Source organism: Chaetodon auriga, chromosome 9 (genome assembly GCF_051107435.1).
Source record: "Chaetodon auriga isolate fChaAug3 chromosome 9, fChaAug3.hap1, whole genome shotgun sequence".
Classification (NCBI taxonomy): domain Eukaryota; kingdom Metazoa; phylum Chordata; class Actinopteri; order Chaetodontiformes; family Chaetodontidae; genus Chaetodon; species Chaetodon auriga.
Window position 1 is genome coordinate 18,118,178 of NC_135082.1, and position 24,159 is coordinate 18,142,336.

Below are 24,159 nucleotides of genomic sequence, written 5' to 3' on the forward strand. Positions count from 1 at the left end.
TCTCCTCCACTGACATCTTCTGCTGCATTCTGGTATCAAATGTTGCAACTACCTGTTGTTTCCTGAGACTGGACGCAGTGTGTGCTGTTGTTCTACTGCATTTCCTGATGTTTGTAAGAGATGGGGGACTAAATTTAGTCTGAGGGTCTATTCTGAGAAAAACACTCTTGGAGCACCTTCCTGCTCGTACAGGAAGCAGACAGAAAGACTCCCTGCACCGCCCCTGAGCTTCCCTCAGACACGCCACTGTCCCTGGTCTGTTTCTGTGTACTAGAACGATTTAACGCACAAAGGGTGTGAGAACCAGTGAGGCGCCTTAAACACAGAGTGGAAACAGTTTTTTTTTTTTTTTTTCAAAGACAAGTTAAGTTAAGGACAGCCTGCTGTGGTATTAGTAGCAATCTTGCTTTACTTCAAAGTCCATGTCAAGCACTGAACACATACTATACACTATATAGAGTACAATAAAACAACCTGCAAATGAAAGGCACGAGCAGTGAAATGATTGTCTTCGTGAGGTCTTACCCCTGTCAGTGTCACGACAGTATCAGGAGAGGATGTCCGGCAGGGGACCACGAGGCTGGTCTCATGCCTGAAGATGAACAGGACGTAAGGTGCCGTATGATAGGGATGGACAAATGGTTGCTCAGGATCTGTGGGGGGAAAAAAAAAAAAAAATCCACAATAAGTGCAATCTGAAATACAGGTCGGTCAACGATCACATTTCAAAGCAGATGTGGCCCCTTACATTTTCTCCTTTGGGTGAACCATATTTTATATTGAATTCATTGGATTTTAGAGCTGATGCTCTGAAAAAGCTCTTATGCTACTACTGAGATTAGCAGTGCAGCTGAATCAGGGCGATGTGAGGGCATCCAAAACAGAGACCAAATCTGGGATCAGCTTTTTCCGAAAGGAGCTGGGCAGCAGAACACAGGCAGAGCAATCAGGCTAGTGGGGTGTTCCTGCTGGGAACCGTGAATCACACGGCCGCTGTGGGAACTTCGCTGCTAAGACAAATAGTCAGCGATTTGTGTGAGGTCAAGCAGTAGCGGTGTGATAAAGGAACTATTATTTGAGAAGTAAACATGGAAAATGATGTAATAAACAGCTTAGAGGGCTTTGAAAAGAGAGTGTTAGACTAAACACAGGCACAGCAGGCTGCCTGATAGACAGGCGAACTGGTAACCACATTCAGAGGAGAAGACAGTGCATCCAGCATTACTTCAGTCTGCAAAGTCTACAGCTAAACACTTCATCTCTATTGAGATAAACTGTTTTAAATTCTAAAAAAACAAACACATCTACGTGAAATGGGCTGAAGCCGCCCAGCACAATCTTCACTTGACTGACACTGTAACTGTAACTGGTGCCATGTGACGCTTTAGGGGAGACTTAGGGAAACGGTAGCCTGAGCAGGAAATCACAGTCAATGACCAGGGCTTCCCGTGCAATCACGCTCACCCCTCCACCTCCAGCAGAAACTACAGAACCAAAGAAATCACTTCATCTCTCTGCGAATCACTCTCTGAGAGGGAGAGCTGCTGCACTTGAGTCTGAATAGATGCAGCAAAATCAGTTTCCTGCATGGCAGGAATAAATGTTGTCATACATAAACCGGATAGTTGCAAAATGTAATTTTTTCTTTTTTCCTTCCTTCTTTCTGTATTTGACACTTCCCTTTTTTCACTTTTTCTTTCTACTCGTGGCTAGAATGGAAATATCATTACTCATTAAATATGTCATTACGTGCCAATGTATGTGGGCTCAGCTCGACACTGGCGACAGCATATTAACAATCACCCTGTGAAAACCTTTTTTTTTTCTTTCAGAAGTCTTCCATGACTTTCTCAAAAACAAACACAGTTAAATCCTGAACAGAAGAAAAACAACTCAAAGCGAAAGAACTCTTATCAGTGTTTGAGTTTATGGGCTAGTTCTTTGTATTTCTAAACAATATGACATTCAGTTTTTTCTCATGGTGGAAAATGACTTAGGTTCTGGACTGGAGAGGCCAATATGCTACATATATGCACACTAATACGCAATTAGCTAATGGTGAATATGTGCACCTTAATATACAGTATGACTGAAAAGCGCTATGGTGTTCAGTGCGCTTTGCATGTCTCACCTTTGACATAGACATAGGTTGAGGTGATGTGGTCTGAACCATCTTTGGTGTAAACACAGCTGTACATTCCCGTGTCATTGGCAGTCAGATATGTGACTGTCAGCTTGCTGCAGTGTGAGTGCGACTGGCGTCTGGAGTCACAACGCTCCACCTTCACCCCCTCCGATAAGATCGATCGACGGGGATCACCAAGCGTCCAGTGCAGCACGCCGTGACCTCTGACAGAACACAGAGAGGGACGGTATTAGATGAGCCCAGAGACAATATTGCTTAGTCGCATTTCTGTTCTTTGGAAACAAAGTGCCGGATCCAAAACGTGGGTCTATTTTGGGGAAAAGTGTCACAGCTGGCAATGAACTCCCAAACATTTCAGTTCAGGATGGCAGCGGCTGCTTCTCCCCTTGGGACTTTTTGACTTGATGTTCATTTTAAGTTTATTTTGAGTTAATCTTGAGTCATCCAGTAACTTGAACTTTCACATGGGAACATGTGTCTCTTGAATGATGTGCTCAGCTAACACATTCTTTCCACACAGCATCCATTTTAAAACTCTCATTAAAAAGATCCCAAAGGAACATCAAACATATCTTGCATACCACTGCCTTTGCCTGCAGAATTTTGGGTCAAACAACCTCCAGTTCTCATCCAGTGACAGAAAACAAGACAGAGCTATATGGGCCAGGCATCTTGACATATGGCCTTCTAGGGAAGCATTACATTAGATAGACATGAGTTCCTGGACATTCCTTGCGGGCCTACAAAATGATGCAAGACTCTCTAAATTTTTAACAAATGTGAATGCAGCACACTGGGGTCCAACCACCCCTAAAGAAACTGCAACAGGCTGATAACTGTGAGCCACCACTTGTTCCTGTTCAGGACTGTCCCAGCTTCTTTGTAACCAGTGAGTGTCCTGGGGCTCAGGCATGTCCCGTCTATTTCCCCTCTGGCCATTCTGTTGTGTTGTCTAAACTTTATGGCTACAGTGCCTCCTGTCCTTCTGACTGACCTCTGATAACTGACCAATTAAGGGAAAGAACAACTGGGGCCATGAACTTGTTTAATTATCACTAAAAATGATGTTTAGAAATTCCTGGGTGACAAGACGCTCACCTTTGTCACACTGACAAGGAATTTACATATTCATCAGTGGCTGCATGCAGTGGTAGTAGAAGAAGTTTTTAGATCATTTACTCAAAAAAAAAAAAAAAAGGGATCAATACCACAAAGTAGAAATACTTAAAATTACTGAATATAGAAAAATGGCACTTCAATGTCTTATATTACTGATCATTAGTTTATCATTAACAATGCATCATACTTTGGAAGGACATTATGTTCTGTACAATAAGTGACTAAAGCTGGATGTAGGGGCGTACTGAATACTCAAGCAAAGTACAAATACTGGAGTACTTGGCATTGACATAAATAGGTGTGTTGCATACCTGCATCTGAGGATTAACACATCATCTTTATGAAGAATGATGGGATTGTCAGATGGCAGAATCTTGGGCGGCTGCTCTCTCTTCAAATGACCTGTTAACACAAACACACACACACACACACACACACACACACACACACACACACACACACACACACACACACACACAGAGCATCTCAGTAATGGTGTTTGCCAGCCACTATCACAGTACAGAACAGAATGGAAAACACTGTTGGAAGCAATTCAGCACTGTGCATGTGGGTTCACTTTGTGCTGATATATTCCTGCCTCTTATGCAAGTGATTCTCCTCTGTGAGAGCACAAGGGGTGTTTCCGGTGCTGGGAGGGCAGGTTGTTGAAATGAAAAGTGGTCTGGGATGAGCTGAAAGAAAGAGGGAAGGTGGAATAGAGGGAGGAAGGGGACGATATGGGGAGCAGCTGTGCCACTTTGCCAGCGAGGTCAAACCAGTGAGAATCACAGCGAAGCGGGGCAGATCCTGATGAGTGTCTTTGGCTGCGTTTCCACTAAATCAACTGCTCATCCTCCCTCAGTCTGTGTCCCTTTGGCCTCTTTTAGGAACAAGTGCTTTTTTTCATTTACTATTGACCTTGCACTCTAAATGCTATTGTTACATTATCATGTGGAAAAATATGATGTTGCGATGATTCAAAGGTGGACTTGGTGTACAGCCAACTGTGAGGATACACCGTGACTATCCCTGTTGTCCAGGAGGTGTCACAGTCCCATGCGTTGCTCCCTCCCTCTATAGAAGCCTACAGGGGACGATATTAAATGTGGATTGTTTTAAATATAGCATTAAATACTGCTTCTATACAGTTATGAAGCGAGAAAGTGATCTCCTTTTTGAGAGAACTGACAGATTGCATTTTCATAAAGGGCACAGTGATAAGGAAATGTAAATGCAATAGCCTAGGGGCATTGTTTTGTTTAATGCATTTTAATTTCACTTATAACTTAGATATTGCTTGCATAAATTGAAAATCAGGTCACGTTGTTTATATTGCATTTAATTCTGAAATTTGAACCAACAATTTAGTAATGTCTGCTGTACAGTGGGGTAGGAAAATTAAAATTCCATTTTCATTTTAAGATTATGATAGATTGGAGAATGTGAAAATAAAAATTCAAGTTACATTATTGCAGTTAATTTTTACTCACATTATACTTACAATGCTATTGTGGAATTACATGTTCCTATTCAAGTTTACATTTTAATATAGTCCCCTGTAGGCTTCCATAGTGCTCCTTGAACAGCTTGTCATTGTGGTCAAAAAACATGTTTATTAAGTCGACCCTCCGCAAGTGACAGTCTTCTGGGAAACCTTTATTTAGAGCACAGAACCATGAAAGACAATGGAGTTACACAACAGCTTACTGCCAGGCTGACATGCTGACACATGATGGATACACATGGGTATGCACACACACATACACGAGTACACCTGCATTCACAATTGCAAACACACATAGACAGAAAAACACATGTGCACACACATTTTACTAGTATTTGTCTATTATTCAGAGCAGCTGCTGTGCTAAGCATGAGCTGACTGTGCCAGTGTTGGCAGTGGCACTCAATATCGACTTCCTCACAAACTATTAGAACATCATTGTTTTATTGTCCAAGGTTACGCGGAGGGGAAGGGATGTGGCTCACACTCTTTCATGGAGTGATACCGTATGCTTTCAACTGTATATTAGATGAATAAAAATCAAGGTTACTGAGCTTAATGCAGAACCTACAGTGCACAAGTAAATAGATATCTGTTGCTGATTTCTCTGAAGCTGTTTCACCACTTTGCTTGGGAATGTTCTAATTCGATTTTGTCTTGCCTCACATCTGCAAACTGGCAGACAGTCATCTATCTAAATTGCTGGAAATGAGAACTTTGCAGATAATCAAATCGAACTGGAGCGCTGGGACCTGTTAAATACAAATGGCAAACTAAAATGTACTATTAATCATGTACTGTCTGCAAGACATATTTCTACATGTTCAACATGTCAGTTCTTTGACTGATGGTTTAATACAAAAGCAACACATGTACAAATGCTGGCATCTGCTTGTACACATAACAGCCATAACAACTGAAAACATCAGCCTGACCTTGAGTTGCACTGGTAGGCAGTTCATCTCTTAAAACTGGCCAATTTTCCCCATTCTTTTAAGTGAAACACTACAGCTGGATGAATCAGCATGGGCCCACAGCAGCCCACAAAAAAAAAAAAAAGAAAAAACCTCACCCTCGAAACTCCAACCTGCCCCTGTGCCTGCCCAACACTGACCTCAACAAGTGTCCCAACAACCCTAACCCCACATAACAGCTGTGTGCTGCATTCCTCCAGCAGAGCGCATGAAAAATGACAGAAGTTGTGCTTATTGTGTTGGCTCAAAGAAGCCCTGAAGCTGGTTCTCATTAGGAGTCATTAAGATGGGGACAGGCATGGAACAAACAGAGTCAGAGACAGAGAAAGGGAGGTTGAGTGACTTCTGGTTCAGTTTCTCAGTTAACTGATGATGGGGTCTCGAGCCAGTCACGCAGCATCAGACTGATTACTGACACAGGGCCAAGTTAACTAAGATTAGACCAGGCTCACATTTGTGTGTCCTTGTCCTCACATGGCACTGATAGACGGGAGTGGCAGAGGACATAGTGTTTGGAAAACATTTGTGGTAGGTTCAGTACCAGTCAGGAAATTAAAATTAAAAATTCAAACAGTGTTGGATTCCAAGATCCTCTATTCTGAAATGTTTGTGGCCCAGAAACTGTTATTTAAATATTTAGTCTGACAGAACAGCCAAACAATGTCAAAAACTGAAGGAGATTTTTCATTTTTCAAGCCAGAGATTCAGCAATGCAACTGGAAATGCTGACCCTAGATTACCTTCATTTCTTACCTTTCACCAAGTTTTTTTTTTAAATTAGAAAAATAGCATTAATTTGGTACAATATGATGTAACATGAAGATATACTGAGCACAACTAAGTTGAGCTGAATGGACAAAAAGTCCTTAATAGTGAGGTTGTTTGTTGTTGTGTATTGTTACATTATCATTATGCCTTTATTAGTAATAATTTATACTAGTTCTGGTCTGATTTGCATTGCTTCGATGCTAATCCAATAACTGCATGGAGTTACCTTTTTACAACAACTTTACAGAGCCGAAGGTTGAGGACACCACATATTGTTACAGAAATGAGTAAAGTGTGAACAACAATAAAGAAGCTGAGAGAAAATGTGAGAGGAAATCGTTGCCGCAGCACGCTGCCTGTGCCTCGTGCCTGATATTGCATAACAGAAACCACCACTATTACTGTATGAGATGACTGTACTGTCACTGAATTAAACGGGAAACCCCAAGTCACAACCCTTCAAGTGCGAGAAATAATTTGCGGAATTCCCATGTCATTTGCAGAAAGTGCCCTGAGCTTCCCGTCCCGTCATGAAACTATCTAGAGAGTCAGTGACAGAAAATCTTTTTTTGGAGTTTTCAAGGCAAAAGTAACAATACTTCATGATGATTCCCTTGTTTAACCTTGCTCCATTCATTCCTTGTACTTCTGTGACAACAAAGACACAGAAAGGGTGGAGAGTGAATTTAACAAAAGACTGCGGGGTCACTCTTGGTGAGTCATCTTTGCCAGCCTGTGGCAGCCACTGAGATGAGGAATGACACGCAATCTGTTCAGCCTATCAACAGTCTAATAATTATAATAACTGCAAACCCAACTACACACTACACATAAACTTGTTTTTAAATCATCTCTCAATGATTAGTTTAAAGTTATTATTTCAAAGGGGGATATGCTACCACTCTACTAACAATTAAGAAACTGGATGGAAACTGAAACTCTTTCATGGTGCATGTAGTTTTATATTAAGGTAACGGTAAATGTCATGATACAGTGAGTGAATTGATGTTTCACTGTCACTCTTGTCTTCCGTGGCAGTTGGCAAACCAGCTTAGGAGTGCATTACCACCACTGACTGTCGCTCTCATGTCAGGTGAAAACATGGTCAGCAGTCCAGCTGTCCAAATCGCACTGCATTGTCAGGAAGCTGGATTTTCGAAATCACACAAGAATTGCAAGATCATGTGAGAATCCGGTATTGATTGGCTAATCCTTAGTCCCGTGCAGTGCTCACTGGATCGGCTGTTTTTTCAACTGAAAAACCACTGTTTGACGTCATGTTTCATGTCATGCCATTCAGAGGTCTGGACGCAGGCAAATTCTCAAAACCAACAAAGAGACAAATTCACAAACGGCTCAACACGCAGGGGGCAGAATCACGACACAAAGCTGAAACCCAGACAAGACTTTGGACTGGACCACCTGCCAAAATAAGTAGCTACCACTTCTGTGGCTGTGCGTCCGTCTTACACTTTTCTCTCCCACACAGCCCTTCTGAAACCCATCCACTTTGCCAACTGCAAGGTTAAGACAACAGTTAGGGAGAGGGCCTTTTTTATTAGCCGTACATTAGCCTTTGGAGATTTGGAGGCAAAATGCCCCAGACTCCTCTTAAAAAGCAAAATAATGGAACATCTGGCCATGATGGGTGGCCATTCTAGGTTATATAAAGTTGAGCAGAGCCAACAAACAGGAATCGCCTGCATCACAGTCCAAAATGATAAACCCTGAGGACTCCTGTTCCATAATGTATGATTAAGACCAGTAGGCAGACAGAAGCTCCTTGAAATTGAAATCTCATGCAAGATTCAAAGAAAATATATTGCTGGCTCAGGGTGGATATGGCTAGTATGGACCAGATGCTGCACCATCCTATAAGAACCAGCTACACAAAGCAATTTGTTAAGTTGAACATCCCTGTGTAAGGGCATTACTTTTTCTGCTCTGCTGGTAAATCCAGGTGAGTGTGTGTATAGATGTGTTTTCCCTGTGCTGCCTGCATGGACCTAGATGTACCGCCGGTGAGCAGCGAGCCCCCACCGCACTTGGTTGACCTCTCATCACACCCATTTTCCACTTCATCTCAAATGTCTCAGCAGGAAAGAAAAAGTGACTCCAAAACAAATTAGACCCAACATCAACTCACTCTGCCAGAAAGACGACGTCGAAAACACTCGCTGTAGAAAAGGAGATGTTTAACTAGTACAGTTTAGTGCAGACCAAAATAATAACATGGCAGCTTCCAGGTTCAAATTCAATCATCCCTTCCATCATCATGTCTTTTCATCATGACTTTGCTTCACTTGTTTTTCCACAATTTGGCCTGTGCCCTAAAACTTCACAGACTAAAACAATATACACTTGCTTCTCGGGTTTTGCCTAATAATTCTCGGACAAATTAAATTTTACAACACAAGAAACGACCAGAGTATGAAACCTATAAAATTTACAGACACAGTTCACTGACTCAATATTACTGCATGCTTAACAACCCGCGTGATATGGAGAAGGCTTAAAGTCATTGACAATTGCACAGGCTGAGTGAAATAAATCAGAAATGCAATCAGAGAGTTGTGAGAAGGCTCCCTCAGTGTAAGCCATTATGCTTCATTTAAATCAGTATCAAAAGGTCACAAATCAACGCACTTCACCTGTGCCAAGTTACCAAATAATTCAGACTTTTAGACAGTGTTTATGTCTCAATCACTGAGAAAATTATGGCAAAAATGTGGAGAAAGAAAAAGAAATGTGTCACTAAATGAACACAACTTCAATTTCATGACACTGCACCATCACTGAGGATGTAACGTGAATCTTAATTTTGGTGGTTTTGCATGAATTCATTGTGTCTGTACACCCCTGTGCTTTATTTACCATTCACCTCAGAATAAGTAGTATCACTAACTAATGGCTCTACCAGCCTGTGGCTCCGATGCAGAAACAATACCCTCCTTTTCTCCCTGCCATTGTCTCGTGGTTGGATTTTGACATAGTTCAATATGAGCACAAGGAGCTCCGGGAAGGAATCTTTGCTCAGGTAGCGTGTCACATTTCCGTGACCTTTACTAGCCAGAACAATTCCAGGCTGCCTCTTGCCCCTACGTCCGCTTCCTCCTTGTGTCTTTCCCACGCTTTGTGTGTGGACAGTGAAGGAAATCTACTTAAAAACATCACAGACAAAGCTTCATAGGCTGAAAGTGTGTACGAGTATGCCTGTAGTGGTGGTGGTGTGTGTGTGTGTGTGTGGGGGGGGGGGGGGGGGGGGGGTTCAACGTGAACAGTATTTCCTTTGTTTGGATGGGCTATTTATTTGGAAATGGTAAGGAAGGACTTACTGTGTATCACAGTGACACAAGGTGGAGGAACATCCACCTTTTAGACTCTATCTTGTTTTTGTGGAGTGACACTGAGACAATGGAGCTGATTGTCTGTCAGAAGAAACATGCACTCTCTTCCCAAAATGTTTAATCCTGTTCACTCACAGATAACAATTGCTGGAATAAAATTTTTCAAAATACATAACAACAGGGTGACTTGCAGTATCCTTAGAATATCCAAGAAAGCTAATCCAAAACAGCCAAATGAGAGCTTCATCGTTAAAACCAGCCATATATTCAAACATAAAGTGTGCCCATCTGTTTCAATTACCAGTCAGGGTCAACACATTTTATTTACTTGTTAATAAGCAGCCAAGTACAGCGGGACAAGGCTACCTCTAGTGGCACGAGTAAGAATTGCAGGTCCATTGACAGCCTTTCACTGTTGACACAATATTTTTCTCGAACATGCAAATTGTCATATCCATGTGTAATAAAAAATGTTGCACAAAAGTTAAGATAAAAGAAAAACTGGCCAAAAAAATCGACTGATGGTTACAGCTCAATTAAAAATAGGAAGAAAAAGATTATTGTTATTATTAGTATTATTATTATAATTACTATGAAGAAGAAAAGGAAGGCACTCTTTTTATTTCCTCTATTAACAAACAGTTATTTATGTCAAATGTCTATAAAAACAACGTGCACTCAGTCATTCATTGAAACGAGTCAAACTGTGCGGCGTTAAAAGTGCTTTCATGCATAAAACTCTACTACAAGTAAATAATGGATCTGTACGAGCACGACTGATTTCTTACCATTTGTGAGCGACGAGCAACACAAGATTACAACCACCAGCTTGAAGCAGTCGGATGAGACCATCCTGCCAACTCTTCACCGAGATCCGAACCGTGTGTCAGGAATAAAGCGGTACAGTCCCTCACAGAGGCTTGTAATTCCGGGTGACTGACAAAAGTTTCTTCGGCAAAGCGAGTAAATCAATCAAGGCTATTTTTCTTTGACAAACGGCGCTGTAAAGCCACAAAAAACCCCCTCAGGTGTACGTGCACAGAGCGGCAATGATTCTCCCGTATCCCATGACGCGTTTCGCAGGGGAGCTCTCCTGCGCAGCTGGCTCGTCCAACTCCCGATCCGGCAATGAGGAGACGGATGGACCGCTGTATCCTCGGGGCAGGTGCTCTCGAGCCAAAAAAAAAAAAAAAAAAAAAAAGTTGGATGAAATAAACCTAACGGGTAAACGCTGAGTGAGCGGTGGATCAGTGTCTAGCTGGAGTGTGGTGTAGCTCACAAAAGCAAGATCAATTAGCTCCTGCCGTTTGTGCGCGCCTTGAACAATTTCTCCTCCCTTTCGCCTCCTCTGTGCATCACGGTCCATGCGTGAGGCACGTTTTATGGAGACACAGAGGGAGGACGCAACGTCACTCCTTTTTTGAGAGGGGGGGCAAACTCCCTTCTTTAGGCTACCGAGGAGGACATCTCTTATGATAAATAACGATAAGGCATATCTATGATAATCCTGCGCACCAACATGATGCGTAATTCCTAGAAATGGTACACAGATGTAATAGTGATACAACTGAACATGAAAATATGGAGTACAAATCACAGTAATTATATTCATTTCTGGTGGAAAACTCTAAAAGAAATTGAAATGAACCTGCATGCAATTTATCACAGCTTCAATCACAGCATAATATCAGTGTCACCTTATTGATCTTAGGTCAGAGTGTTTCTAAATACCAGCTTGAAGTTAAAGGATAAAGCAGATCATTAAATTGACATTTGCATGTAACGCTGCCTTTGATATAATCAACCTACTGTGCAACTGAGGTTAAAGGTAACAGCGGTTATCTCGTCTCATGAGGAAAACAAATCAAACGTAAACAATCATTGTGATATCAGAAGGAATCTATCTGTCCGAGTGCTTAGAATAAATATTTGCTGGATTCATTTTTAACTCCAGAAACAGGACACGCTGCTTTTTATATCAATGTAAATACTCCTCTTTTGTCCAGCAGTACCCTGCAGTGTGTGGATGTGCTGCAGACTGTTTTCTTTTATCACCACAACAATTACTCTGCTGCTGCAGGTCACAGTAGCAGGCACTGTAAATAAGAACATCCTGCCCTCACCTTTCCGCCCACGTCAGGACTTGACAGCCACCATCTTGGGAACTGAGTGGTGGGGTGTCCTGGGTGAGGCACGGCACAAGCGGTGCAGCGCGATGAGCATCTCTGTCTCATCCCTGTAGTAGCAAAACAGGGAAATGGCACATGAGAACATGGGAAACCGTTCAAACATCCCAGTCGTGGGAGTCCTCTTGCTTTGTGGGATTCTGAGACCATAGTCACAGCTCAAGAATTCAAAGATTTCCTACACACTACCAGTAGTTTAGCTCACTGTTTACAGCATAGTGTAATTGCATGTTTTTTTTTCATGAAATCTCTCAAGGAAATCACAAAGCAATGTCCACATGTGGTTGGCTAGAAGGCGCATACGCAAAATGTTGGCTCTCTTCTGCATGATTTAGTCCAAAAAAGGGCACATTATAGGCTCATAGGCTGCTGGGTAACGTTTCTGAATGAGACTGTTGACTTCCACTCTTACAAAATGGTGGTGAAGCAACAGTAAATTCACGCTCTCATTTGGTAGATTGGGGAATGAACATGGCATGAAATGGCAGACTGTGAACTCTGTACTCCTTATAATGTCCAAAAAGGCCTCTTAAATCTACTGGGTTATATTTTTACAGACTTGTCGTTTCACCTGACAACTTGTATTTTTCTTATGGGGGTCCAAACAGCAATGCTCCCTGCTGGAGACCTATTGTTTTTGATCGCATTATGTATTTGTGATTGTTGTTTATTTTATGCTGTCTATGGAAAGGTCTATGCGCTCCAAGCTTGAAAAGTGCTATACAAATAAAATCATTTTTATGACACTGACAAGATCATCTCAAGGAAATGGCTTCAAGACATGGCCATCGAGTACAAATGGTGACACTTTGGTAAAGATGATATGCTAGAAGCTAATACTGTACATTTGAGGAGAAAGATAGTAGCTCGCTAAATACATACTAGAGGTTTTCATTTAACTGCCTTGTCTACGACACCAATTTTCTTAGCGTGTCTTCACATGGAAGTCTTCAGTAAAGGAGACATTCCCATCGGGCCAAGAGGGCAGCAGATAAGTCTCCTGATGAACAATTGCTGGAAGTGCTTGCTGAGCGGGGTGGATTTAAAGTGTTTTATTTTAGAATCTGGTGTTCAAAACACACTATGGGGGACTAACTGGTCCTATACACACAGCATGCACTCTTCCCTTTGCCTCAACCACAAAGTTCTTCTTGGTAAATGAACCAGTAGATCTAAAGCCTTTCTTCAGCAGTGGAGGGCGTCTGACTGCCTCCCCTGTTGATCAAATGCCTGTAGTCAGTCTTGAGTGGAAACAATGCCACAGTCTCCAGACCCCTTTCATACAGCAGCTTTGGAAGCAAGGAATATCATTTTATGGAGTAAATGCTGGTGGGCAACAAAAGATTTATAGTTCACAATGTTAACAAAACCATTTCTTACAAGACAGCAAGATTATGAATTGCTGTTTTTGAGGCCAGGGTCATAGACAGAAGTCTGCACTAGTCGGAAAACCTAAATATTTCCGGAAACCAATCATGCATCAAATCTGACATGCAAGTAGCTGGCTCATGGTTCAAGATAGGCTCTCTGTAAAAGACTGTAAAACTATCTGACGTAAAAAACAAAACAAAACAAAAGTTCAACCTAAGCAGACAAAGCTATCACGTCTAAGGTACCAGTGAATGTCCTGTTCAAGAACAACAGAGCTCTGTCTTAACACATGCGGATGTCTGCTCTGATTACTCAGCTGTTTTAAAACTAGAAAGGTCTCAAGTTTAGTCATGTTCACCAAACTGTGGTTGCTTTTGTCAAATGGGCCTGTAATGGCTGAATAAAAATGAGGTATTGGTTTCCAAAAGTAGAGGAGCACATGTAGTGCATGTAGTAACTGTAGACATGCACAACCATGAAATGTCCCCATACCCTAGATATTCCTCTGCCAGAGATGCTGTCAGGTTCAACTTTTTTCCTCTCCTGTTTGTTTGGCACCTCAACTAATATGTTGAAAACATGATTACATGACACTTTAGTATCCTGAAGAGAGTAAATATCTCAATATTGATATGTCTTCATCTGATAATTTGGTTCTTTTGTGTAGCTGATGCAGAGTTAATGGTGGCACTGTTCCATCCACAGTCTGTGGGTGTGCCACCATGCCAGCAGCTACAGACATTAAAAGCAGTCCATCTATAATTCAGGTTATTCGCCACAGCTTTGTTCATCATGTCAAAATGTCCTATGTGAAATAACCCTGTTTTCACACAAGGGAAATAAAAAAAATCAATATGCCATGGTTATACTTCAGTATCACTTAATGCTATCTAACAGTAAATTAAGATAAGAAAATTATTACCTAATGCTAACCATAACTTAACTCAAATAACCAACATTGTGGATGTCATTAACAGTCTAAAAATAAGGTATGATGGCACAAGGCGTCTGTGAAAGTCAATGTTAGCTAACGTTAATCCACATTCAGCTAGCTAGCTTCTCTTACCTTCAAGGTCTTCGCCCCGTACAAACTCCGTTGTGACAGCTGTCAATCACGCTGTGGTGAGATTATTTTTAGCGGCGAAACCTAAAACATGGAGCAGTTTGTTTCAGCCGTGAAGTGTGAGTAACTATTCTGTTCACGTGCTCTAACTTGTATTTACTATACCAAGTGTTGGCTTAAGACCGTTTTGGCTACAAATTCCAGTTGTAGTAAAGTTAGCTAACGGTGCTAAACTTCCAACGTAGGTCTAGCTAGGTCTCTAACCGTTACTAGGCATGGCTGCCATTAGCTAATGGTACAGCTAAGTAGCTTGGTTAGCTCGTTTATGCATGGCGACTGATGTATGGACCTTACCTTGCCTCGTAAGTCATGACCAAAATGGATAAATGTGGATTCTTTTTTATCAGAATATAGCCATATTATTATTATTGTTTTTTTTTTTTTTTTTTTTTTTTTTTTAAACACAATCACCCAAAGAGGGCGCAATCAAATAAGAAGAGTGGAAACAAACAGAATTTAAATGGAAATTTAGCTAGTCAGTGAGAATTTAAATTAACTGCTGAACATATTTATTAACTACAAACACCAAACAACTATTGATTACAACTTCTCCGCTTTTGGAAAGTGATTTACCCTTTCCATGGTGAAATGAAAGATGCTATCAGTGTAGCTGCCTAAACCATACTGTGATATGTGCTGTACTCTGTCAGTCATCACTGAGCACTCATGTAGATGATGTGTCTGCTGTTGTGTTGTTCAGGTCCTGTAAACATGTCTTGATCTGCTTTTAACCACACACAGGCCTCACAGAAAACCTACTGCAGAAACAGCCAATAGATTATGATGAGGTGATAGAGAAACTCTTCTCTGAAGTCTCTGGCCGGGAAGATTTCCCCAAAATACTGGATCCACAGGTAGATACAAGTGTGTGAGAGCTTGACTATAGTTTGACTGTAATAGTGAATTAAAAAACAACCAACATCTACACAATCCAACAGGTTTGTTTCTGTTCTATTTTTTTTTTTTTTTTTTTTTTTACTTCAAAAATTAGATTAAGTTACTTAAAAGTATCTTTTTACCATAATTTACATGACTAGTATAACCCAGTTTTAAAGTTTTACATCAGATCTGCAGTATTTGTCATGTAATAAGTCAAAGGTTTTGTTTTTCAAATATAGCATTATGTCACCTTTATTTGGCCAGTAAGTTGGCGGACTTTGTAAGATGCAAATGTATTTCTTTTTCTTACTCATATTACAGCTTGAGGAGTGTGCCATCCACCTTTGGAACTGGGCAGTTACTAAGAATGTGGATGCCACAATAAGTAGAACTCAGAAAGCCAAAGGTACACTTCTAATTACAGTATTCATTCACATGGTAATTTCACAGATGATTATGATATTGAAAATACTCAGACGTATCTGGAACATTGACACAGTGTAGGCTTTGGGTCTGTCACGTCACATTCAAATGTTCTCCAATTCTCACAGTGCGCCATGTCGCATGCAGTCTGATGTACTGCTGTGAGCCTGAGAATCCAACAGAGGGCGTCATCCGCAAGCAAATCCTGGTAGGAAATACTGTCGGCACCCTCTGTGTGTGCTCAACATTTCAGGAGGACAAGATCTGTTTGTCAGTGTCTAATCTTTCCAGATGGCCGGCAAAACAGGGAAAACCTGGCTGGACTGCAAAAATCCCCAGATGGCAGATAACTTCTTAAGACTTGCTGTCAAGGTAAAGAAAAAAAAAACACTCAGACTGAGAGAGCAAAGAGAAATATGGTGTCTTTACAAATTACTCAACACACAATATCCCTAGAGCCTGGAAACCCTCTATAGCCAACTAACGTCCAGAGGTGATGGAGCAGCTGACATCTCTTCATCCAAGGGGGATGTAGAGAAAGATCTGCTTCGAATCCTGTCATGCCAGGCAGAATCGGTGAGCTGTGGCGCATGTGATGTTCAACACCTTCAATGTGAATATTTGTTCTTGTGATATTTGGCAGCTGAGGAAGTGCTATTCTGACAGACTTGCAGTGTGAAGTGTGAGACAGCTAAAATGTGAACTGAGAAACAATGAGAGGGGGAAATCTCATTCTGTGCTAATAGGGAATGTTATATTGTTTGCTGACATTTAAGAGGAAGTTCATGTCTCTTTTTTGCAGGCCTTAAGTCAAGGGAATAACCATGAGGCTGTGGCCTGTATGCAGCGCTGTAAAGACATGCTGTTGCGGCTACCAAAAGATGTAAAAAGGCCTTCTGTTATCCCTGTAGCAACACTATATATTGTTGTTTCACATTTACAGTACATATTGCTATTCAAAGTGTGTGGGGTGTTAACTGTGAATGTATTCTTTTAAGCAGACTGCGTATCTCTCCCTTATGTGCTACAACTTTGGAGTAGACACTTATAATGTGAGAAAGTTTGAGGACAGTGCATTGTGGTTGAGGTAAATATAACGTTTAATTTCTACAGAAACGTGCTGAGAAACGATGCAGTGAGAAGCAGATTTGTTCTTTTTCCTTTTCAGGCAAAGCTACGACATTGGGAAAATGAATGTGAAATACGCCCCTGGAGCTGGAGTCCAGGTAAGACAATACAAGGACGTATTGTATAAGGTAGTGCAGTGCAAAGTTTAGTACAAGCACTGGGTACAAATGAAATGGTAATTATTTTTTTTTAACTGTCTTTAATTTCCCTCACAACAGGCCAAGGTTTTGAGGCTCCTTGCCACTGTTTATTTAGAGTGGGACTGTCAGAGGTTTCAGGAAAAGGCTCTTCATGCTGTCAACTTAGCCAACAAGGTGGAATACAAGATATCATTTTCATTGTAATTTACATATGCAGTTTTAAGCATGCATTAACAAAAGGGGAAAAAAAAGCTGAGGTGCTAATGGCAGTGTGCAATTTGTCAGGAATGTGCGAGCGCCTCTGGTCTGTCCTTAAAGATCAGAATACTCCTGAGATGTGGGGCCTCAGACGACCATATCAGAGCAGGTTAGTCATTATCCGACCTCATTCAATTATTTATGCAGAACTTCATTAACATAGGCAGCAGTGGTGTGTCAGTGGCTGAGAGGTTAGAGAACAAGATTTCAGAATGAAATGTCTCAAAATCTCCACGGATGACTTTAATTGTTCCAAAAGGATTAAGAGCACAGGATGTCATTTCAGATGCATAATAATAATACAAAAGGTACAACATGGATCTGGACAAGTTAATGCAGAAATGTTACATATTAAGCCTTAGGTGTCTACAGTGAACAGCGGTCTACAGTTATGTCTGCATAGGCTTTTACAGGTCAGGTTGGGTGTGCCAGTAGAGCTGCATTAGAGGATTGTGTGTTACTGTGTGTCTATGGGTGACTTCAGCAGAGTTAAAGGCACGTTTACAAGTAGATCATAAAAATATGTTTTCAGGACTCAATGAGATGCTGGAAGCTAAGGTCTCTCTTGAAGTGTGTCTGAGCACAGTGAAACTACTCATGTCTGAAGACAGGTAAAAACTATGCAGAAATTCATCAGACACACACACACACATACAGCTTAAGATGAACATATACACATTTTCTTTGAAAGATTGCCCCAGACACATACGATTCAGCTCTGAATAAGATCTGTTTGGATTTTTCTAGAGAAGTGCTGGCATTTGAGTATTTGAAACGTGTGTGTCAGCACTTTGAGTCCTCCCCTGACCTGGGAACTGCTCTTGTCTTGCACATTGAGCTGCTACTGCAGCGAGGCAAGGAGCTGCTGGGCAAACAGAAGACAGAGGGTATCATCACTGGTACTTTGCTTTTGCATTCCAGTTGTAGAACAAGTCAAAGTGATTTTAATTAAAATGGTAAGATGAATTTTATGGTAATGCAGGTAATGCACTGTAGATGTGCCTCTTTACTGGTATTTCTTACACCCACACAGGCCACTATACAGGAAAACAGCTGACTCCACAAGCCCTCACAAGCCTACATGTCATTCTGTGGGATAAAGCGTCCAAATACTTTGAGGTTTGTCAAACACAGTCTTGTTTATGCTTCATTTAGGAGATATTTCATTGTGTATATGCACAGGTATAGTTATCAGCGTGTGATCAGAAGTGTTGCCTGACAGCAGTAAGGTTGGTGGGCTGCTGTTGGCCCACATATCTCTATGGACTGGCATGTTTTCTCTGTGTTTGTGTGGGTTTGCTCTGGGTGCTATGGTTTCCTTCAAACCCAAACCCATGTCAGGAATACTCCTACACTGCCTTTGAAGAAGGTATTGGCCTCAGAGCTGGTGGTAGTCACTGATCCCTGCATTAGAGCTGCCCCTAAATAGTTAGGAATGGCACAATGCAGATGATTTAAAAAAAAAACTTGATGTTCTATCTTTCTTCCCAGGCCAGGAAATATTCTGAGGCTCTTCAGTGGTATAACTACTCCCTGAGTTTCTTTAAGGCAGGTCAAATAGAGCCCAACTCAGCCAAGCTGCAGAGGAACAGGGCCTCCTGTTTCCTGAAACTTAAACAACTGGAAAAGGTAAGACAGTTTGTCTACGTCACCAGCCACAATGTCAAATGTTCCTGCCACATTTTTACAGTTTATGTGTGTGTATATATGTACGCGCACAAACTATTGTCAGGCCAAAGAAGCAATTAAAGAAGCAGAGAGGAGTGATCCTGACAGCATTTTCACTCAGTTCGCTGTTTACAAGATTGCAGTGCAGGAGAACAACGTGCAGAAAGGTATTTACAAAGCATTAGCTGTGTGATGAATATACAGTAAAAGCATGCATGGCAGGAGTGTTGCAATTGCAGCATATTCTCTGTTGTGATGAGGCTGTTTGTTTGCACCAGCTGCAGAGGCGCTGAGCGCGATGGGACTTCTGTCCAAGAGTCCTGTGACCGCTGAGGACAGAGTGCTGGTGGCTGAGAATGCTGCTTCCAATCTCCTCTGTCTGGCTGCTCAGATCGCTTTAGAGGTAGGACTCAGTACAGTGCTGCGCATCAGCTGTAACATTTGTTGAATATATGGCAAAATAATTAGTTTGATCTGGTGAAATTAATTTCACAATTCCCAGGGTTATGGTATTGTTATGATGTTATAGGACTGGGTTTAGTCCTCAACAGCGGTACTTGCTAGTAACCGTGTCCTTGTCAGTGCACTCAGATGTCTGTGCAGGAGGGGTTGGGATCTTGGGATCTGGAAGGATAGCATGATAGCAGATGTTTGGGCATGTTACTTCACACATTTCATATTCATGGGCAAATCAATAGAATTTCACTTAATTCTGATCCTTACAAGTTATATAAAGAAAAAAAACAGCACACATACTGGACAGTGACTAGCTATTAGCAAATTATAAGGTCTGGAAAATGTTTTTTAACAAAAGAAAATGTGTAGGAGTCCTATCTTTAGTATACTGTGTGATTGTGATGCATATGACTGGTGGGTGGAGGTATTAAAGATGATGAGGATGTTTGTTCCTCTGCGGCAGAACGAACAGCAGGAAACTGCCATGAAGGCACTGGAGAGTTTGTGTGAAAACTCCAGAGACGAAGCTCAGGTTCTGACTGCTCTCAGGTCTGTGACAACTGGAATATACACGTGACGAGCTTAATATAAAATAAGTTTAGAAAGCATAATAGACACGGCTGTGAATGACATGGACGTGAATGTGTTCTATCGACGAGGCTTTTTCAGTCACATGTTGGTTTCCTTCTCCTTTGTTGGCAACGTTTCTGCCTCGCACTTCGCTGTCCTGAACGAAAAACAAGGTTTTTTTTTTTGGATAACCCCAAAGTTTGCTTCCAGTATTCCAACTATTGAATTTCAGATAGCACATTTTTACTTAGTGTATTTTGAAGTGTTCAGTGTTCATGTGTTTTAGACCGTGTAAACAAAGCATGATGGTGGAGTTTCACACATAAAGTGGCAACATTTAGTAGAGATGGCTTATGTGCTGAGAGATTGTAGCGAGTAGTCTGTTAGTTTTCCATACACCTCTGTGATCCACTGACCTATATTCCCTTGCTTCTCCACTGAAAGTGTGTCTCTGTATAATACAGTTAGTAGGTGAAATAAAGGAGGTCAACACCAGTTTCTCCATTCATCTTTTTCTAGGTGTTTGGTTCGACTTGTGCTCTCCACCATAGAAAAATCGACTGACGAGACGAGGTGAGCAGAAGGGAAAGTACCCAATCATGTGGTATACTGCAGTGTTATTAACACTAATAAAATCAAAACACGGATTTACATTAACCACCTGACATCGCCACATGCAGGACTGTGAATCTGGGCGTCCTGCTGCCATACCTGAAGATGGGTGAGTACATCTGCAGCAGGGATTCAGTTGCATTTTGGAAAGGAATGTCTGATCTCCAGTAAATGTTGTGCATCATAACCCATAAATGTTTTCTTTGCCGTCACTGCAGCTCTGCAGAAAGTTTCACACCAGTCTCGCTTGACTGTTGAGCAACGCACAGAGGAAGCCAACTGGTTCAGGAAGATTGGTACTCTTTCGCTCCTTGTCACTTCCATCAGACATGGCATGCGATCACTTAAAATCTTGCAGCACCTTCATTTTCTGTGTGTGCATGTGTGTGTGTGTGTGTCCTTGCTACAGCTTGGAACTCAGCTCTGCAGTGCGAGAGCTGCCCTGACACAATGAGAGATTTCTTGGTGCTCTCTTACCAGGTGAGTGTCCTCATGAGCTTTGTCAGGTGGAGTCATCGATATGTGCAATACGTGGGTGTAGATCAATAACACGTGAGCAGGGATTTAATATTGCTTTAGAAAAATAAACATATCTCTGTTGGTTAAATAATCACACTGATCCCAGCCTGATATTTACCCGAAACTCTCGAACATGTTAACTAGAATACCTGTAATTGCTCATGGATTTTTAACCTTTATTTCTCCACGAGATGTTGACTGAGTGCACATGCTCGATCTAAGTACATGTATTCATGCCTGAGAACACCCAAGAGATGTGTTTATTTTTCTAAAACAATATTAAACCCCTGCTCAGGTGTTACAGGTAGAAGCGTCTGCTGTTAAATGTTGAATAGATGTTTCAGACAAGCTGGGGTGAACTGCGGTTGCAGAATGAGGATCTTCTCTCTTCAACGTGGAAATACAGTATCTAAGAAATGCTGCATTTTTCCGCGTGACTTCCTTTGTCATACATGCTTGTGCATCTGTGTGAACTCGCAGCTCTCCCAGCTGTGCCCTCCTGATCGCACACTGCTCATAGGCCAGAAGGCATGTCTGCTCATGGCTGCTGCCGCCTCTCTGGAGCTCTGCAGGAAGTCTCCTCTCTCTGTCCAGGTGTGCCACCCACTCCCTCTGCCCATCTCCTACATTTAGCACGCTCTTCATCCACATAGATGGAAATTTACCAAGACCAGTGGAGAAGAGAGGTGACTAACCACATTACTGGCACTGGCGTAGGTGTTTCATTTTAATCCCTCTGCCTTTGAGGAGGAAGCGACCACTAGATGGCGATGATGCATCCAGAATGCTTGTTCAGTGTTTCTGTTTGGTTCACAGACAGAGGAGCTCACTCAGGCTCTGGAGCACATTCAGATCTGCTGGGAGATCGGGAAAACCCTGAAAGCATCAGGTCACATTATTCGAATAACAGCCATGTTTATTTGCACGCCGTCACGTGAATCAAAGTGGAGCTAAAGAACAAAAATCTTCATCTTATACTTGCAGGAAATTCCCCAACGGACCCAACAGACACAGTGCTGCTGTTGTATGAATTTGAAGCTCGTGCTAAGATGAATGACCCCAAGGTTGAGACAGTACTGGAGTCTGTGTTGGAGCTTGAAAATGTTGATACCAAGGTGATAGAAACCATTGCAGGTAAAAAAAAAACCAAAAAAACCATGGTGTATTTTTAGTGTAATCTCTGCCGACGTGCCCACAGAAATGAGACACATTCTATTATTTTGCAGTATGCTGGCATCTTTTTTTCTTCCCCATATGTAGCCTTAGCCATGGAGCCTCCAGCCCACTTCCCTCTGCTGTGTAAGAAGGCCTTGAGGGTCGCTCTCAGTCTGTACAAGAAAAAACCACAGGCTGACCTGGAGGGCTGCAGGCATGCCCATCACTTCACTGCACCACCCTCGACATTTCATCAACAGTCTAATCCCATAAAGTGCTGATTAGGGTGAACAGGGTTTCTGGTGGTGTGACTGCTTTTGTGTCCCCGTCTTAGCAAGTGCGTTCACAACCTGATCAAGCTGTCCCTCCCGAGTGGCGTATCAGAGGTGGAGGCCCATGTGCTCGAGGAGGTGTGGGACTACTACGAGGAGGCCCTGTCCATCATCGCAGCCGCAGTGAGTCAGCGCCAATCACACGCCGCCATCCCTCGGCTCCCACCTCCTGTTCCCTCCAAGAGAACTTCTCCCTGCTATATAATTAACCCCCTCTCTTCCACTCCATGCTTGCCTGCCTGCTGTTCTAGAAGCCTCTTTTTATCAATGGGCTTTCAGCCACACTTCAATGAGCAGATGCTTCCATTCACCACCCCCTTCCTGCCAATTTGAATTTTAATGTGCTGTACAAGTCATCACACTGCCGGTGAGCTGCAGCCCTGAAAGAGGCATCAAATTATTGAGACATTACACTGCTTTAGAGGCAGCGCATATTTCCCCTTTCATATTGAGTTATGACTCGAGAAGCTGTGGAATTCTTTGGATCAAAGTGAAAGCCCAAGATTAGAGTGTTGTGAAAAACGAATGAAACTTCAGAAATGATAGACGAGTTTGTTTACGGTCTGTTTAAGACTCCTGAGCGTTCGTAAAGGTTAACACGCAGCAGAACGGGATTGGGTGAAAGTTACTCACAGGCTTTACCCACGAAAAACACAGATTTCCTTCCATACTTCACTTACATGACTTGGCTCAAGCGAGTTAACCCAGGTGGCCTCCGTTACGCGGCCTTTTGAACATCATCCCGCTCTTCTCTGCAGCCGGACGACTTCCCGGAGATGGAGACTCTGTGGTTGCTGACGCGGGCTTGGAACACCGGGATACTGCTGTACAGCCTGGCTCGGTACCCCGACGCTGAGAAGTGGTGTGGCCTCGCCATGAGCTTCGTCCGCCACCTGGGATCCCTGCAGGAGAGCTACGAGACACAGGTACAGAGCTGATGGAGAGGAAGGGAGGGGATGAAGCAGACTGAGGAGGTTGTAGCAGAGGAACATGGTCAGAGTTTGAATTATCCTGCTAGTTAGGCAAATGTGGTAAAGGGCTTTGAACCAAGAAACACACAGGCCTTGTGTTAAGTATATAAAAAGCATTGAGAGCCAAAACCTTTCAAAATTATACCGTTGTTTCTTGTGTGCCCACAGATGTCTGGTCTGTACAGTGAGATCCTGGACAGGCTGGACAAAGCCAAGAAGAACCTCATGGAAGAATAACCGAACTAGGCCAGGTCAGCCCACATTTAACTGCCTGCTCTGAGGGTGAACTTCAGTTGACTCAGTTTATTGCAGCTTAATGTTATTACTGTTGCGGTTAAACATTCAAATTTTCCAGTTTGATAAATTGTTGCTTTAAATCTGTTTAACTGTGGGGCGTTCCAGTAGATTACCACATTCGTTCCTCCGATCTTTCTCCCCATTTCCTGTCAATAATGGCTAAAATGCCAACAACAACCAGCATAATTGTAATAATTCCATGATTTTCACTTA

General features: G+C 42.2%; 2 protein-coding genes across 2 annotated transcripts in view; one reads left to right on the forward strand and one right to left on the reverse strand.

Moving 5' to 3' along the window:
• Nucleotides 1–11,036, reverse strand: part of kdrl (kinase insert domain receptor like) — a 43,909-nt gene extending 32,873 nt beyond the window's left edge. Inside the window, exons 1-4 of the mRNA XM_076739385.1 lie at nucleotides 10,647–11,036; nucleotides 3,577–3,667; nucleotides 2,132–2,349; nucleotides 526–653 (exon numbers count right to left, since the gene is read on the reverse strand). Of these exons, the coding sequence (XP_076595500.1) occupies nucleotides 526–653; nucleotides 2,132–2,349; nucleotides 3,577–3,667; nucleotides 10,647–10,710 (501 nt within the window). The 5' untranslated portion in view covers nucleotides 10,711–11,036. The remainder of the gene's footprint in view (nucleotides 1–525; nucleotides 654–2,131; nucleotides 2,350–3,576; nucleotides 3,668–10,646) is intronic.
• Nucleotides 11,037–14,569: 3,533 nt separating this feature from the next.
• tex11 (testis expressed 11) lies at nucleotides 14,570–23,886 on the forward strand. The gene is made up of 29 exons (XM_076738869.1): nucleotides 14,570–14,597; nucleotides 15,280–15,392; nucleotides 15,739–15,823; nucleotides 15,969–16,048; nucleotides 16,132–16,212; nucleotides 16,297–16,416; nucleotides 16,643–16,723; nucleotides 16,842–16,927; nucleotides 17,009–17,066; nucleotides 17,187–17,282; nucleotides 17,394–17,475; nucleotides 17,899–17,977; nucleotides 18,114–18,265; nucleotides 18,400–18,485; nucleotides 18,858–18,995; nucleotides 19,099–19,201; nucleotides 19,313–19,437; nucleotides 19,954–20,039; nucleotides 20,580–20,633; nucleotides 20,741–20,781; nucleotides 20,891–20,968; nucleotides 21,082–21,152; nucleotides 21,672–21,785; nucleotides 22,008–22,080; nucleotides 22,176–22,325; nucleotides 22,452–22,560; nucleotides 22,681–22,801; nucleotides 23,437–23,604; nucleotides 23,818–23,886. The coding sequence occupies exons 1-29, from the start codon at nucleotides 14,570–14,572 to the stop codon at nucleotides 23,884–23,886; spliced, it is 2,727 nt and encodes a 908-aa protein (XP_076594984.1).
• Nucleotides 23,887–24,159: the final 273 nt, after the last annotated feature.